Source organism: Somniosus microcephalus, chromosome 6 (genome assembly GCF_052327205.1).
Source record: "Somniosus microcephalus isolate GS21.2 chromosome 6, FLI_Smic_1.0, whole genome shotgun sequence".
NCBI classification, from domain to species: Eukaryota; Metazoa; Chordata; class Chondrichthyes; order Squaliformes; family Somniosidae; genus Somniosus; species Somniosus microcephalus.
The window spans coordinates 277039274-277056576 of record NC_140992.1 but is presented as its reverse complement, the minus strand read 5'-3'; the positions used below and the strand labels follow the sequence as shown (position 1 = coordinate 277056576).

At 49.0% G+C, this 17303-nt stretch overlaps 1 protein-coding gene across 5 annotated transcripts in view; it reads left to right on the top strand.

Annotated features, from left to right (window-relative positions):
* Positions 1 to 13768, top strand: part of garre1 (granule associated Rac and RHOG effector 1) — a 201966-nt gene extending 188198 nt beyond the window's left edge. For 3 of the 5 annotated variants that reach the window (XM_085991880.1, XM_085991882.1, XM_085991879.1), the window contains 3 exons: positions 676 to 807; positions 2943 to 3021; positions 5344 to 13768. In XM_085991880.1, the coding sequence (XP_085848006.1) occupies positions 676 to 807; positions 2943 to 3021; positions 5344 to 5706 (574 nt within the window). In that variant the 3' untranslated portion in view covers positions 5707 to 13768. Of the gene's footprint in view, positions 1 to 675; positions 808 to 2942; positions 3022 to 3139; positions 3336 to 5343 lie in introns of all 5 variants that reach the window. The other 2 variants (XR_015078871.1, XM_085991881.1) reach the window with 2 other exon arrangements.
* The last annotated feature ends 3535 nt before the right edge of the window (positions 13769 to 17303 follow it).

Sequence of the window (17303 nt, the reverse complement as noted above, 5' to 3'; positions counted from 1 at the left end):
CTTTTTGTTCACCGTGGTACTTGCCATCCCTTGCCCAGGGAGAGGTGCGAGGTCCTCCTGCTCCCAGTCTCCGTGCACTTCAATCTCTCGGAGCAGAATGGTCCTGGCTAGTGTCGAGGAATGCACCCGTGTCCCTCGGTGCCAGGACGGTTGATGCACGTTCAGTCGATGTTTTCCCTTGTACACTGGGGGGGGGAAACGTTCAATGAATGGCAGCAGGGGAGGGGCTGCAACTGGCTTCCGCGACACTCTGATTAGGAGGGGGGGAAATTGGTCAGGATTCCTGGTCGCTGTTCAGTGACCTCCTACTGGGAAGTGGGTGAACATCAGACAAGGACAAGATCGGGCTGGGCTACGACGCATTCTCCATCATGATCGAATAGCCGTTTGTCATTCACTGGCTGGACTTCAGTATGAAGACCTGCTGCCATGCCCCTTCGAATCCGCAACTTCAGGAGTGGGAAGATCAAAAGCCAATCCTCCCTGCCCTCTTCTCCCCTCCCAGCGACAAGGGAGGTTCGAATTACCAGTGCACAATGCAGTGTACATGTGGGGTTTTTTCCTGTAGTTTTCTCCCCTCCCGCCCTGACTGCAATGGAGCTGGTTAAATAAAAGTTGCCTAGACTTGGATCCGTGGGGCTGATCACTCTCTCTCCCCCTCTCCGTATTTTGCAGGGATGTGATGAGCTGGTCAGGGACCCAGGGAGACTCTGCCAGTTCCAGCGATGAGGCTTCTTCTGCGAATGGGGACAGTTTATTCTCCATGTTCTCAGGGCCTGACCTTGTTGCTGCTGTCAAACAGAGAAGGTAAGAAGCATATTTAGTGACTGACTGCAGGAAGTTGTCTCAAACACAGTAACATTTTGGCAGAAGACTGTCTAGCCCAAGAGGAGTCCAACATCTCCCTTTGTGGGCCATTTAATTCCTGGTTATATCAGGTTGCTGAGACGAACATCTTGGGATTCTGATTTAGGATCTGACCATCACTGATGGACGGGCACCAACAGTCCTTTCCAAACCTCCGGAGGCAATGTGCCCATTACCCAACAGAAGAACTTCCCTGGATCTAAATTCCTCATACCTGCAAAAATCCAAGATCTCCAAGTTCCCCCCATCCCCGCCCCCCGATTCTGCTCTTTCCTGAAGATTGAAGTCCCAGCGTAAATGATCGTTCCTCAAATCTCCGTCTGAGTTCAGGAATCGGATCCTTCCTCCTTACTCCCTCCAATAATTCTGTGCATCTCCTGTAAAATGGAGAACAAAGTGAAGCACTCCAGATGTGGCTGAGCCAATTTCATCACCTCCTCAGACTTGCCAGTCACACCTTCAGCTGCCCATTAATAGCATTACATTAAACGCTTCATTTTCATTCTTAGCACCTGCGAACACAACAGCGACCGTGTTAACGAGCTCGCCACCAAAATCACCCCCCCCCCCCCCCCCCAAAAACCCCTCCAGATCTCTCCTGCTGGGTTACCTCAAGCATGTTATTTAATACCTAATCCTCATTCTCACTTCTACCTAACCTCATGACTTTTAACTGTGTTGAACTCCATCTGCCACCTGTCTGCCCATTGATTCATGCATGGCCGATTGAGACCCGCGCAAGGAGCTAAGGGGGTAATTATACCCCAGGGAAACCCCAGATTTCAACGTTGTGGTCAGAAGTGTGTGCCCATTATTGCACTGCTCTGTCTAATCCCTGTCAGCCTCATTCTGCTCTTCGTATCACAGCTGTTGTCTAATAATCTTCCTTATTTAAGTGATATTTATGTTCTACTTTAAAGCACCTGAAAAACTCTCTTGTTTTTATTGCTGATTTTGATCTCTAGCCTTCATTTTGTGTATACTGGATAAATGATGCTTAAATTTAAACAGTGCCCTTTCAGGTAAAAACATTATTGTGCTTTGGAAGTGAAGTGGGTAAACACAGCAGCCATTCTGTCCCGGCAGCGGCCCACAGGATGAATGACCAGTTAATCTGTTCTTTGGTGACGTTGGTTGTGGGCAGAATGTTGGTTGGGGCACTGAGGGAACTGCTTGCTCTTTAAATGATGCCGTGGGATGTTTAACATCCACCGGGAAACAGGCCGACAGGCCTCCTGTTTTATACCTCCAACAATGCAGCACTCCCTCGGTACTGCACTGGTGTGTCTCGGTTATGAGCTTGTAGGTGCCAGTCGTGGATAAGTGGGCAGCACTCTCGCCTCCGAGTCAGAAGGACACGGGTTCAAGTCCCACTCCAGAGATTTGAGAACCTAGTCCAGACTGACACCCCAGTGCAGTGCTGAGGGAGTGCCGTCTTTCAGATGAGACGTTAAACCGAGGCCCCCGCCTGCCCCCTCGTGGACGTAGAAGATCCCACGGCCACTATTCAAAGAAGAGCAGGGGAGTTCTCCCCGGTGTCCTGGCCAATATTTATCCCTCAAATCAACATCGCTAAAACAGATTATCTGGTCATTATCACATTGCTGTTTGTGGGAGCTTGCTGTGCGCAAATTGGCTGCTGTGTTTCCTACATTACAACAGTGACGACACTTCAAAAAGTACTTCCATTGGCTGTAAAGCGCTTTGGGACGTCCTGAGGTTGGGAAAGGCGCGATAGAAATGTGTTCTCTCAACGCCGGGTTCTACCAAATGAGGGACTATTGAATACGAGGGTCCCATTGTGTTTTTACTTGTCCGACAACCAGCGAGTGGTCAGGATTTGGAATGCGCTGCCTGATCGGGTGGTGGATACAGATTCAATAGGAGCCTTCAAAAGGGAATTGGATAAATACTTGAAGGAGAAAAAAATTACAGGGCTACGGGGAAAGAGGGGGGGAGGGGGACTGACTGGATTGCTCTTCGAAAGAGCCGGTGCAGACTCGATGGGCCGAATGGCCTCCTACTGTGCTGTACTGTTCTGTGGTTTAAATCACCTTTACTGTTCTGTTCTGCAGAAAGCACAGCAGTGGCAATCAAGAGACTTCCACTCTACCGTCTCCTCCTGTCTTATCCACACTAGATGATCTTAGCCAGGTATGAACATAAGCCCTCCTTTTTCCTGACTAGGGTGTCTTTAAAATGTTATGCTTTTCAAATGTGTAAAAACTTACTGTGTTTTTAATTGTACTTTTTGCCCCTTTCCTCCTGCCAGGGCCAGAGGCAGCTGGACAGGCAGCCTGCTCTCTGGCCCTGCGAATGCTGCTCGCTCACTACTCCTGCGGGTAGGTGTATGGCCGTGGCTCCGATGGGGAGTAGGATGCACTGTTCAGACTGTGATTGACTGAAGGACAAGAGCAAAATACTGCAGATGCTGGAAATCTGGAATATACAGTAAACAGAAAATGGTGGTAAACACTCAGCAGGTCAGGCAGCGTCTGTGGAGCGAGAAACAGAGCTAACATTTCAGGTCGATGAGCCTTCATCAGCTATTCACAATATATGTTCATGATCTAGACGAGGGACCTAGATGTAATATCTCCAAGTTTGCAGACGACACAAAGCTGGGTGGGTGTGTGTGCTGTGAGGAGGATGCAGAGAAGCTCCAGTATGATTTGGACAGGTTGGGTGATTGGGCAGATGCATGGCAGATGCAGTATAATGTGGATAAATGCGAGGTTATCCACTTTGGTGGCAAAAACAGGAAGACCGATTATTATCTGAACGGCAATAGATTGGGAAAAGGGGAAGTGCAACGAGACCTGGGTGTCCTTGTGCACCAGTCGCTGAAGGTAAGCATGCAGGTGCAGCAGGCGGTTAAGAAGGCAAATGGTATGTTGGCCTTCATAGCGAGAAGATTCGAGTACAGGAGCAAGTATGTCTTGCTTAGTTGTACGGTGCCTTGGTGAGACCACACCTTGAGTATTGTGTGCAGTTTTGGTCGCCTTATCTGAGGAAGGATGTTCTTGCCATGGAGGGAGTGCAGTGAAGATTCACCAGACTGATACCTGGGATGGCAGGAATGACGCATGAGGAGCGATTGGGTCGATTAGGTTTATATTCGCTGGAGTTTAGAAGAATGAGAGGGGATCTCATTGAAACTTATAAAATTCTAACAGGACTAGACAGGCTAAATGCAGGAAGGATGTTCCCGATGGTCGGGGAGTCCAGAACCAGGGGTCGCAGTCTAAGGATAAGGGGTAAGCCATTTAGGACTGATGAGGAGGAATTTCTTCACCCAGAGAGTGGTGAACCTGTGGAATTCTCTACCACAGAAGGCAGTTGAGGCCAATTCATTAAAAATATTCAAGAAGGAGTTAGATATATTTCTTAAGGCTAAAGGGATCAGGGGATATGGGGAGAAAGCAGGGACAGGGCACTGAGTTTGGATGATCAGCCATGATCTCATTGAATGGCGGAGCAGGCTCGAGGGGCCGAATGGCCTACTCCTGCTCCTATCTTCTATGTTTCTATGTTTAGACCAGATTGAGTGAAGGAACCTTGTTTCCCATTCAATCATCAGTTGTAGCCTCCCAGTTGCAGAAACCTTGAGTATAGAAGATTAAGGGGTGATCTAATCGAGGTGTTTTAACATGATGAAAGGATTCAATAGGGTAGATAAAGTGTAACTATTTCCTCTGGTGGGGGGAGTCCAGAACAAGGCGACACAACCTTAAAATTGGAGCCAGGCTGTTCAGGGGTGATGTCAGGAAGCACTTCTTCACACAAAGGGGAGTGGGAATCTCCACCCCTCTTCCCCCAAAAGGCTGTGGATGCTGGGGGTCAGTTGGAGCTTTCAAGGCTGATGCAGATAGATATTTGTTGGGTATGGATATCAAGGGGTATGGAGTTACGGTGCGGATCAGACATTATCTGATTGAATGGCAGAACAGGCTGGAGGGGCTAAATGGCCTCCTCCTGTTCCTGTGTTGGGGAATCTGCTAACTCACCACGGATTGAGCTTTTATATCTGACCCAAGTTTGGAAACATAAGAACATAAGACAGAATCAAAAACAGAAAACACTGAAACGTTCAGCTGGCCAGGCAACATCTGTGGTGAGAGAGGAACACGGGAGTTAACGTTTCTGCTGTGGACACTTGTCTGTTTCTCTGCTCCTGTTCTGAGTATTTCCAGCATTTCCTATTTTTGTTTTGGATTTGTACCAGGGCACTTCTCTCATTACTTGACCCAGTATGGAAATTTTGCACACCCAGCGCTTCACTTTGCCTAGACCCCAGTGCTGCTGCTGATCATTTTTTTAAGTGACTTGCCTTTTGTAGGAGCTGTTTTGTTTAGCAGAAGACACAATTCTATTCAATGTTCATGCGGTGCCTGTAACACCCACTCCTGCCTGGGTTTGTTTTTTGTTCAGGGTTTTGCCCGTGATGTGCCTCACTGTTACACTAATTTGCGATAGTTTCTTTCGCAGGATAACAAAACCAAGACCTGGCCTCCGAAGGCTCCCTGGCAACACTCGGCATCCCTCACCAACACGATGCCCAATCCCGGCACCTCCCTGTACCCGATGACAAACCCAGTCAGCCAGTGGAATGACTCCATGCAGATTCTCCAGTCGCCTGTGTGGTCGACAGCCAGTGACAACTCTCCTTCCACGGGGATCTCTTCCAATTTTTCCTACGCACAGCAGCAGCAGCAGCAGCAGCAGCAACAACAGTCCCAACAGCAGCAGCAAGCTTCCCAGCACAAAACAATGAACAAGGGCTTCAAATCCTACCCCATCAAGCAGGAGAGGAGACAGTCCTATCTGCATCAGTACTGAGTTTTCGGAAGTGACTTAAACAAAAAAAAAACCCAGATCTTAACGGGGGACAGGGTTCTGTATTCTAGTGAATAGCCGCACGATTCTAAATGCTGTGGGTGAGGTTGCCCTGCCAATCGAGCCTTGTTGGTGGGTCCTGCACTCTCCAACTGCTGGTGTGAGGCAGCCCGGATACGCAGTGTCGTGTCGCGCCACCACCTTGTGCTGTGAATGGGGCAACAGGAAGCGCTGCCCATTTGCAATGGCACCGAGTCAGAGCTTCGGGGAATGGGAGTCCCACCCACGTTGCCTGCTCCCTTGATTGCCTCCAGTCAGTGTTTCGAGATACAGTGGGGTGGGGTCGAGCCTTTTTGTACTCCGAGCCAGGTCTCGGTCTAGCGGACTGCTGTTTACACCCAAGCCCAGCTCCCTGTCATCAGGGAGCACGGCGCGTCCGGAGGGATGCGTGGTGTGGGCCGTAACACGTTGGCTGTCTAAAGGCAGGAGAGGTAGTGCGAGAGACTTAAAGCGCATGAAGCTGCCGGTGTAGCGCATTTACTGAACACAACTAGATCAAGGTTTAAAAAAGATAAATAACAGCCTTTCTGGCTCCTGGTCTTAAAAACCCGGCAGCTCTGTCATCACCTGACCCCGACTGCCGGGATCCTGGGCTGTGGGTGCAATCTAGATACTTGTGGCCCTTTAAAAGAAAATTAAACCAATAGGGGTGACACTGAGTTGCCCAGTGTCGCCAGACAAAAGCGTAAAATCATTGTAACACTTTCCCCAGGGCACCACTAATACCATAAACTCAACAGAAAATCCAATTACAATAAGGACACTTGGGGTAAGTGCAGCAATCCCTCCCTACAGCATTTGGGCTGCTCACTAGGATACATTTCCTTTAAAGAGTAGCTTAATCTTTGTAATGTCGTGGTGTAGTTGCTGGTTTAATGTACTGAAGTTTTGAGTTTTTCCACTTTTCTCGATTCTGAGCTTTACTCCCCGTCCTTTTTGTAAGCTGACTGACCTACACAGCGCGAGACGTTAAATGTCCCTGCGCTCTAACTGTGTGTTCTCCGTGGGGCGGGGACTGAACTGATGGTAATACTTTGCACCTATTTCTAGAACTAACCCTTACACAGGGCAGTGAAGTGAGCACTGTATCGACCGTGCTGGAATACAGTTGTATCAATGACATTGATAGGGGAAATAAAAAGTTAAAACTAAAAATCATTATTTAAATACAAGAGCTGCTCAAACTGTTTTATAGTTTGTATTGAGGAAAAACATTTAAAAAAACAAAACAAATCATCTATATAATTTTTTTGTACCTTTTTTTTTAATTTTTATAAACGGATCAGTGGCATTCTCTGGGCAGGAAGTCTCGCAGACGTAGAGAGACACGACAGACAGCCTGATCTCTTCTCTTCTCTCTTTTCCCCCCCAGCCCATCAGTGCCCCCGTCCCACATCCCGAAGGTGAGGAAGCTTAAGTTACAGTGACCGTCCCCCGGCTGACCTCCCCGCCTTCGGTCAGCTGTCGGCCGGGGCCACTGGTCCATTGTGTAGAAACGAGATGTTCCATTCTGGGTGACAGGGAGGGGGAGCTTGAAGAGGCCGTGAAAACTGGCACAAACCTGCCTTGTCAGCTAAACTTTTTTATAAAGCACCATCCACTGCCCAGAATAATCTCTATATATCTTTCTATGTATCTCTCTATTCCTTCTCTCAAATTCTCTCTCTATCTCGCTATTCATATCTCTCCATCTTGCACTCTCTCCATCTCGCACTCTTATCTCTCTATCCCTATCTCTTTATCTCTCTTCATATCTCACACTCTATCTCCCACTCTCTAGCTCGCTCTATCCATATCTTTCTCTCACTAACACACTCTCTCTCACTCACTCTCACACACCTCTCTCACACTCTCTCTCTCACACTCGCACTCACTCTCGCACTCACTCTCTCGCACTCACCCTCTCGCACTCTCACACACTCACACACACTCTCTATCTCGCACACACTCTCTATCTCTCACACTCTCTGAACACCCTACAAAAGGTCAAGGTAGGATGTGTTTTTTTCTTAAGCTGGTGTCAGACTCGAGCAATGAAATACGAGGCCATGGAGTTCCTGAATTCTGCTTTTCTGGCCAGCGTAGCACTGCTGAGCTCTTGGATTGAACCATTCTGCAGCCTGATTACTGCTCTTGCTCATCCCCCAGGCTTTTACTGTTTGACTTCACTCGTCGGTGAGCTGGTTACAGAGACCAGGTGTCCTGTTCGACCACAGAACACGCTCTCCCTCTCCAATCATGTGGAATTTCCCCAGCCCCAACAATGGGCGACCTTCTGTACCTGACGTGCCCCCTCGCAGTGTACTGGGGGGAGCTGAGGCTTGATTGGGGTCGAAGGGACAGACTGGCTTGTGTCTGTTGGAAAGATACCCCCCGCAGATCCAAATTCAGAAATAAAAATCAAAAATGCTAGAAATATGATAATGATATATAAGCATCTGTAAGGAGGATGTTAACGCTTCGGGTTTAGAGCCTTTGGCTGAGGATTTGATGCCAGATTTAGAGCTGCTTAAGCATTGTACATTGAGGCCGATACCTAAAAGAGGTAATGTGGAAGTGACAGTTGGTGTAATATCTATAATGTTAAATCTTACATGCACTTTCTGCTACCGTTCCATTATAAATTTGTATGTCAACATTTATAATGGGTACTGGCTATGTCAACTTGTCATGCTGTCATTACACCCCACAGCACCACCACTGGTGACCAGCTGTAATTACAGCCTGACAAGATTACAGTTTCTGTTATAAATGTTGACCTTGGGATTTATAATGGAAATATATAAAAAATAAGGACAGTATGACTGTGAAATGGGGTCTGACTGTACCTGCACACCTCGGTCACACCCTGACCCTGACCCCCCTCCAATTATCCTCATCCCTCTAACCCTATTTCACATGAAGGCGACACTTGGTCTTGATTCCTTGGGTGCAATGCCACGGAAGATTGGCTAGTATAATTATTTTTTTTTTAACTTTAAAAGATTTTCTGGTTTTTTTTTTCTTAAATAAAAATTGCAACTGGACAAACGAGACTTTTTGTGCTGACGAGCTAGCATTGTTCTGAGGTGGGAGTTTCTACAGTTTCTTGTTTCTAAAGGTGAATTCACACATTGCTAGTATCTCGCTGTCGATATATTGCAACTGTATTCACTGCCCTACATTTAGACCTGGTGGTCTCGGGGTCTCTGTTTAGAACTTGAACTCGTAATTCCATCGACAGACATTACAGGGAGCCCGGGTGAGGGTACTTGGTTCAGTTTATCTGTGGTAAGCGAGGATTATATTTTTGGGCGGTGGTGGGGAGGCAATAGGTTGGGCTTGACTGAATATTTTCACAGAAGAGATCTTGCAGAAGTTTTGCAATTTCAGCAACAGTTTGAGCTGAAGATTGAATTAAATTGTACACCGTAATCACCCCATCACTTCTGTTGCCTCTAACTAATGACATTTTTTCTTCAAAAAGAAGTGGGACGACAGTGTCACATTCATGTAGCCTTTTTATTTGGGGTGTGGAGAAAGGTCAGTGTTTTCATGTCCTGGCGGTGAGGTTGCTGATGCCTGTGGTTGTACCTGAACTGAACCCACTCGAGTCTCGTGTGGGGGGAGTGGACAGCCTTCAAACTCCAATCTACCGACACCTGCCATCGAGGCTGCCAACCGTGAATAATTCTCTGCTTTAAATTTTATTATTTACGCACGCACACCAACCCAATGTTTTGAAGACTATTTAACTCAAAGGAATTGCGGTGACTAGCGTTGGCTTGCGGATGCCCTTTTCAGCTGTACCGTTTTGGTTTATGTTCCGACCTTTCCTTGGCTTGGGAACCCAGCCACTAAGTGACCTTCCAGGTTCATGGCGCAGTCACTGTGTAATTGGGAAACTGCTCAGCTATTTCCTTCTCTCTCACCGTCCTCTACTGCGGAAGGGCCTGACCCTCCAGCGCCAGCACCGTTCCGCCTACTAATATATCATCATATGCAGGTTGGGTTACTAACTCTGCTTGGGTATAGTCCTGGCGGTTTCATCACATGCCCAACCGCCCCACCCCCTCAAACAGCCCTATAAGAAAAGAAAGGATTTGCATTTCTATAGCGCCTTACACAACCTCAGGATGTCCCAAAGCGCTTTACTGCCAATGAAGTACTTTTTGAAATGTAGTCACTGTTGTAATGGTAGAAATTATTTCCCACGTCGCCAATATTTTTATAACTAGTAAACAAAAGGGTTCAAGTCCCACTCCAGAGACTTGAGCACAAAAGCCAGGCTGACACTCCAGGGCAGTACTCAGGGAGCGCTGCACTGTCAGAGAGGCAGTACTGAGGGAGTGCTGCACTGTCGGAGAGGCAGTACTGAGGGAGCGCCGCACTGTCGGAGGGGCAGTACTGAGGGAGCGCTGCACTGTCGGAGGGGCGGTGCTCAGGGAGCGCCGCACTGTCGGAGGGGCAGTACTGAGGGAGCGCCGCACTGTTGGAGGGGCAGTACTGAGGGAGTGCTGCACTGTCGGAGAGGCAGTACTGAGGGAGCGCCGCACTGTCGGAGGGGCAGTACTGAGGGAGCGCTGCACTGTCGGAGGGGCGGTGCTCAGGGAGCGCCGCACTGTCGGAGGGGCAGTACTGAGGGAGCGCCGCACTGTCGGAGGGGCAGTACTGAGGGAGCGCCGCACTGTCGGAGGGGCAGTACTGAGGGAGCGCCGCACCGTCGGAGGAGCAGTACTGAGGGAGCGTCGGAGGGGCGGTGCTCAGGGAGCGCCGCACTGTCGGAGGGGCAGTACTGAGGGAGCGCCGCACTGCCGGAGGGGCAGTACTGAGGGAGCGCCGCACTGTCGGAGGGGCAGTACTGAGGGAGCGCCGCACCGTCGGAGGAGCAGTACTGAGGGAGCGCCGCACCGTCGGAGGGGCAGTACTGAGGGAGCGCCGCACTTTCGGAGGGGCAGTACTGAGGGAGTGCCGCACTGTCGGAGGTGCTGTCTTTTGGATGGGACATAAAAGATCCCATAGTACTATTTTGGAGACGAGCAGGGGAGTTCTCCCTGGTGTCCTTGGCCATTATTTGTCCCTCAACCAACATCACTAAAAACAGATTGTCTGGTCTTTATCACAGTGCTAATTGTGGGAGCTTGCTGTGTGCAAATTGGCTGCTGCATTTCCTACATTACAACAGTGACCACACTTCAAAAAGTACTTCCATTGGCTGTAAAGCGCTTTGGGACGTCCGGTGGTCCTGAAAGGCGCTGTGGAAATGAAAGTCTCTTTCAAAGCAAATGAATAAAACACACCTATTTTAACGCCTCTGATTTTTTTTTGTCTTTGGGTTATTTGAGATTAATCTTTAATTCTAGGGGACTCCAAGCCAAGCTGGAGGATATGGTGACCCCACCTGCAGAGCTGTGACAAGTTCTACCCCATCCCTGCCTGCGCGACCTCTTGAGGTGATGATGTGCCACTGATCGAAGCATGTTATGTGGAATTCAGAACCTTTCCTCAGCCCAGTGCCCTTCAGCAGTGACTGATGCGTGTAGGAGAGGGAGAGAACGATTAGAATTTGAACCAAATCTGCGATAAAGTATGGTTGGGTAGCAGAGAATGATCCCATGTAGTCCTGTCGAGCTAGTTTTGATGTTTACACATTTTAAAAGTTGTAATTTCTAATTGGCTTGCAATGTGTTAAACTCTTCCAATTGGAAAGACTAACCGATCTCCAGTCACTTAAAAAAAAAAGACTTAATATTTGTATAAATGCATCAACAGTATTAATCTTATTTTTGTATTTTCTAAAACATAATACCATCACTGTATATTTTAAAACATTTAAGTAAAGATGGGTTTTAAAAGTGCATTTGACTAATTTGGTAAACTGTTCTACTGAAGATGGTGGGCAGCAGTGGGGCAAGTCCAATGTTTCTATCGACCGGCCCCCATCTCCCTGTCCTGGTACCATAGAGTGAAGAACACTCAGAGACGATGGGGCTGAGTGTGTTTGGTGGGGGGGCGGTTCTCCCCTCGTCTCCAGTTCGAGTTCACGCAACGCTTCAAAAACTCACGTCGATCACCAATGCGCAGAGTTATTTTTAGAAAAGAATTCTTAAGTAAATCGGACCCTGCTTTATATATAAACAGCTGTCTGCCTGGGTTTTTGCTCATGTGGAATTAGACTTTCGTTTTTGCAAGCAATGGAAAATCTGGCAAGAGACGACCATACGTCGAATGTGCCAAAAACGGCGCACTTGTTTGTTAGATTTATGCTGACCGAGAAACATGTGGAGGTGCCCTGTCGGTTCGCAAATTGGAGGATCCTGGATTTTTTATTTTGGAGTCTGTCCATCTTTGAGTGAGAAACGCTGGGACCCACCCAACCCTTGGAGCCAGGTTGGTACCGTGGGGGTGCCCTCGAGTGTCGGGTTTGGTGGCGAGAGACCAGGGTGGGAGTCAGTGTTGGCATTGGAAGCCAGGACCAGAGGAGAGGCCGGAGTGTCTCCGGGTCGGGTCCCTGTGGAGCTGGACACACAGATTTGGCCCGTCATTGTCTCCTCAATAGTTACTGCCAGAGGGGGAGATGTTTGTCGGAAAATCCCGTCTTTCATTCAAAGCAGTCATGGGTTAACCGGGAAGCGAAGGAGGGAATCATGTCCTGGTCCACCGTTTTATTTAGCCAATGCCAACTGTCCTTTGCCTGCTTTAAGGCTGACTGTCGAGTTCCCATTCGAGGGCTCAGAAAGATGATCAGATCCAGGCTGGGTTCAGTCAGAGGTGCGGGTCGCCGGCCCATCTCTGGTCTCCACCAATGCCTGTAATAATTACATTGTGAAACATTTGACACCATTTTAGTGAAAGGAAATTTAAAAACGTACTTGTTTACAGAGGGCAAAAAAAAACAATGTTGCAGTCCCGACACTTTTTATAGTCAATACAATCGGATAGTATGTGTTGCATTGCCTGTGTCCAACTTTCATACTTCTGAAACGAGCTTTTTTTCTTTTAAAAAAAAACCCTTTGGAAATTTTGACTCTTGTCCATGTTTTGCCAAATGGTTTGTCCATTTTCACCAGAAACTGACGGGCAGGAAAAGACCAATTGGTCCATCAGGCCTGCCCCAGTCCATGATGGCTGGAGCACCATTGACCAGACCCTTCCACTGACCCCCTCCCCAAGCCATGCCATCTCCTGGGAGAGGGAAAAACCCAGGGCCAATAAGGGAAAAGACACTCCGGGAAAATTCCCCTCAGGCGATCGAAACCAGTCCAGGAGGTCTCACGGAGCAAAAAAAATAAAATCAGCAGCTGCCGCGAAACTCCTGGACAGCCCGTCACAGGCGCAAGGATCAGGTGTAGTGGAGCTGTAGAGGGAACATCAACCCATCCCAACATCTCTCGCAGCGGGATCTGTTGGGAACAGTTGGGGGCGGCTCAAGCAATGCTGTGGACAAGCATTGTGTGGTTTTTCATATGTGGGGGGGAGTGCCAGGTAAGTGCTTAAAATCTCATCTCATCCCCACCAATGGGCTCTCAGGCTGGGAGGGGTCCCTGCTACCCAGTCACACCGACTGGAGTGTGCGTCTCATCGCCTTCAGGAAAATGGGGGGAAAAGTGGCCCTTTCTATTTCCCCACCCCTCCCCTCTGCCCCCGGCCACCGAAAGCAAACTAGTCTTGGAGCATTAGTAGCTGTCGGGCTTCTCTATGGAGTGCCTGGCAGGGGTGGGGGCTGGTGTTCAGGGGAAGCCTGCTGAATATTCTCTCTCTCTGTTTGGCGTTACTCTTTTCCCCTCCAATTCATTGCACTTGGCACAAAATAAAGTCTTGCCATTAAATGTTGAAGTTCCTTCCTCAAACTGCCAAGTGCAAGGGGTCTGGGACAGCTCGCCCCCCCCCCCCCCCCACGGGTTCACTTGAAGTTGAGAGTCAAAGAAGAACATTTTGGAACTGTAATTTGATTTTTTTTTGTATTTTATCATTTAAGGCTTCTATAATTAAAAATAGCTTTATTAAAGATGTACGTTTAACATTTCTATTGTTATTTTTTACTTGGTTTCCTGCACACCCTGTTTGCATTGTCCACATATCGCCGATACTTCATCATCGCTGGGTCCAAATCCTGGAACTCCCTCCCTCCCTAACAGCACTGTGGGCGTACCTTCACCACACGGACTGCAGCGGTTCAAGAAGGCGGCTCACCACCACCTTCTCGAGGGCAACTAGGGATGGGCAATAAATGCCGGCCTTGCCTGCGACGGCCATTTCCTGAGTGATTTTTTTTAATGCTGTGATACATTATAAAGAAAGACTTGCATTTCTATAGCGCCTTTCACAACCACCGGACGTTCCAAAGCGCTTTACAGCCAATGAAGTACTTTTGAAGTGTAGTCACTGTTGTAATGTAGGAAACGTGACAGCTAATTTGCACACAGCAAGCTCCCACAAAAGCAATCAGATAAAAGACCAGATAGTTAATGTTGATTGAGGGATAAATATTGGCCAGGGCCATTTGTCCTCTGCTTTTTGAATAGTGTCATGGGATCTTTTAAAGGGCAGCCGGGGCCTCGGTGTAACGTCTTTTCCATATGATGGATGTAATGTTAATGTGAGTCCTAATGAGCTGGATACAGAAATGACACTGCTCAGCCCGCGGAGCGAGTGGCCCGAAACACTGATAGGAAACAGCCCTTCCCACCAGGATCGGGTAGATTGCTGCGTCTGTGTTCAGCCCCCCCAGCACTGTGATGGAGTTCTTTGGGTGGGGGGGGGGGTGAAATCCCCAGGGGTTCCTGCTTCTGATTGCTATCTGGGAATTCCTACTGAGAAATGGGCAACCAACTGTCAGGTGAGAATAGCATTAAACTCCGCTGTGATGTGATGTCTGCAGACTTTGTCAAAGCTCAAGTATGAAATACAGTCGGAGGGGAAGTACTGAGGGAGCGCAGCACTGTCGGACGGGCAGTACTGAGGGAGCACCGCACTGTCGGAGGGGCAGTACTGAGGGAGCGCCGCACTGTCGGAGAGGCAGTACTGAGGGAGCGCCGCACTGTCGGAGGGGCAGTACTGAGGGAGCGCCGCACTGTCGGAGGGGCAGTACTGAGGGAGCGCAGCACTGTCGTAGGGGCAGTACTGAGGGAGCGCAGCACTGTCGGAGGGGCAGTACTGAGGGAGCGCCGCACTGTCGGAGGGGCAGTACTGAGGGAGCGCCGCACTGTCGGAGGGGCAGTACTGAGGGAGCGCCGCACTGTCGGAGGGGCAGTACTGAGGGAGCGCCGCACTGTCGGAGGGGCAGTACTGAGGGAGCGCCGCACTGTCGGAGGGGCAGTACTGAGGGAGCGCCGCACTGTCGGAGGGGCAGTACTGAGGGAGCGCCGCACTGTCGGAGGGGCAGTACTGAGGGAGCACTGCACTGTCGGACAGACAGTACTGAGAACATAAGAAATAGGAGCAGGAGTAGGCCAATCGGCCCCTCGAGCCTGCTCCACCATTCAATAAGATCATGGCTGATCTGATCCTAACCTCAAATCTTCTATCACTCTCCATCCACCCGAACCCATGAGATCTCCCGGGAGAGGCGAAAAACCAGATAAAAGGCCCAATGGCCAATTTGGGAGAAAAAAATCTGCGAAACTCCTCTCCGACCCATCTAGGCGATTGAAATTCTTCCAGGAGATCACTCTGTCCCTATATTTTCTACAGTACTTACCTTCTGTAAAGGCGATCTCCACCCCAGCCAGGAACAGGAATAAAACCATCTCCTGAAATCTTAACACAGAATTAGAACACAGTAGGAGCAGAACCAGGCTACACGGCCCCTGGGCCCACTCCACTACCCACAGGGCCATGACCATTCCGAACCTAGACTCATGTCCAATTTCCTGCCCGCTCCCCGTAACCCTTAATTCCCTTTACTTCTAGGAAACTATCTATTTCTGTTTTAAATTTATTTAATGATGTAGCTTCCACAGCTTTCTGGGGCAGCAAATTCCACAAACCTACCACCCTCTGAGTGAAGAAGTTTCTCCTCATCTCAGTTTTGAATGAGCAGCCCCTTATTTTAAGATTATGCCCCCTAGTTCTAGTTTCACCCATCATTGGGAACATCCTCACCGCATCCACCCGATCAAGCCCCTTCACAATCTTATATGTTTCAATAAGATCGTCTCTCATTCTTCTGAACTCCAATGAGTAGATTCCCAATCTACTCAACCTCTCCTCATATGACCACCCCCTCATCCCCGGGATTAACCGAGTGAACCTTCTTTGTACTGACTCAAGAGCAAGTATGTCTTTTCTTAAGTATGGACACCAAAACTGTATGCAGTATTCCAGGTGCGGTCTCACCAATACCTTGTACAACTGCAGCAATACCTCCCTGTTTTTATATTCCATCCCCCTAGCAATAAAAGCCAACATTCCATTGGCCTCCTTGATCACTTGCTGCACCTGCATACTAACTTTTTGAGTTTCGTGCACCAGGACCCCCAGATCCCTTTGTACTACAGTACTTTCCAGTTTCTTGCCATTAAGATAATAACTTGCTCTATGATTTTTCCTGCCAAAGTGCATAACCTCACACTTTCCAGTATTGTATTCCATCTGCCAAATCTCTGCCCACTTACTTAGCCTGTCCGCTGCACTGTCGGAGGGGCAGTACTGAGGGAGCGCCGCACTGTCGGAGGGGCAGTACTGAGGGTGCGCCGCACTGTCGGAGGGGCAGTACTGAGGGAGCGCTGCACTGTCGAAGGGACAGTACTGAGGGTGCGCCGCACTGTCGGAGGGGCAGTACTGAGGGAGTACTGCACTGTCGGAGGGGCAGTACTGAGGGTGCGCCACACTGTTGGACGGGCAGTACTGAGGGAGTGCTGCATTTTCGGAGGGTCAGTACTGAGGGAGTGCTGAGAGAGTGCTGCACTATCGGAGTTGCCGTCTTTCAGATGAGAAGTTAAACCGAGGCCCCACCTGCTCTCTTAGGTGGACATAAAAGATCCCATGGCACTATTTCGAAGAAGAGCAGAGATTGCTCCGATGTCCTGGCCAGTATTTATCCCTCATCGAACATCACACAAACAGCTTATCTGGTCATTATCACATTGCTGTTTGTGGGATCTTGCTATGTGTTAGTTGGCTGCCACGTTTCCTATATTCCAAATATGACTACACTTCAAAAGTAGTTAATTGGCTGTCAATGATCACAGCCCCAGGACATCGCTGCAGGAGCTCCTCAGGGCAGTGTCCTAGGCCCAACCATCTTCAGCTGCTTCATCAATGGCCTTCCCTCCATCATAAGATCAAAAATGGGGATGTTTGCTGATGATTGCACAGTGTTCAGTGCCATTCGCAACTCCTCAGATAATAAAGCAGTTCATGCCCCCATGTAACAAGACCTGGACAACATCCAGGCTTGGGCTGATAAGTGGCAGGTAACATTCGTGCCACACAAGTGCCAGGCAATGACTATCTCCAACAAGCAAGAGTCTAACCACCGCCCCATGACATTCAATGGCATTACCATCACCGAATCCAACACCATCAACATCCTGGGGGTCACCATTGACCAGAAACTT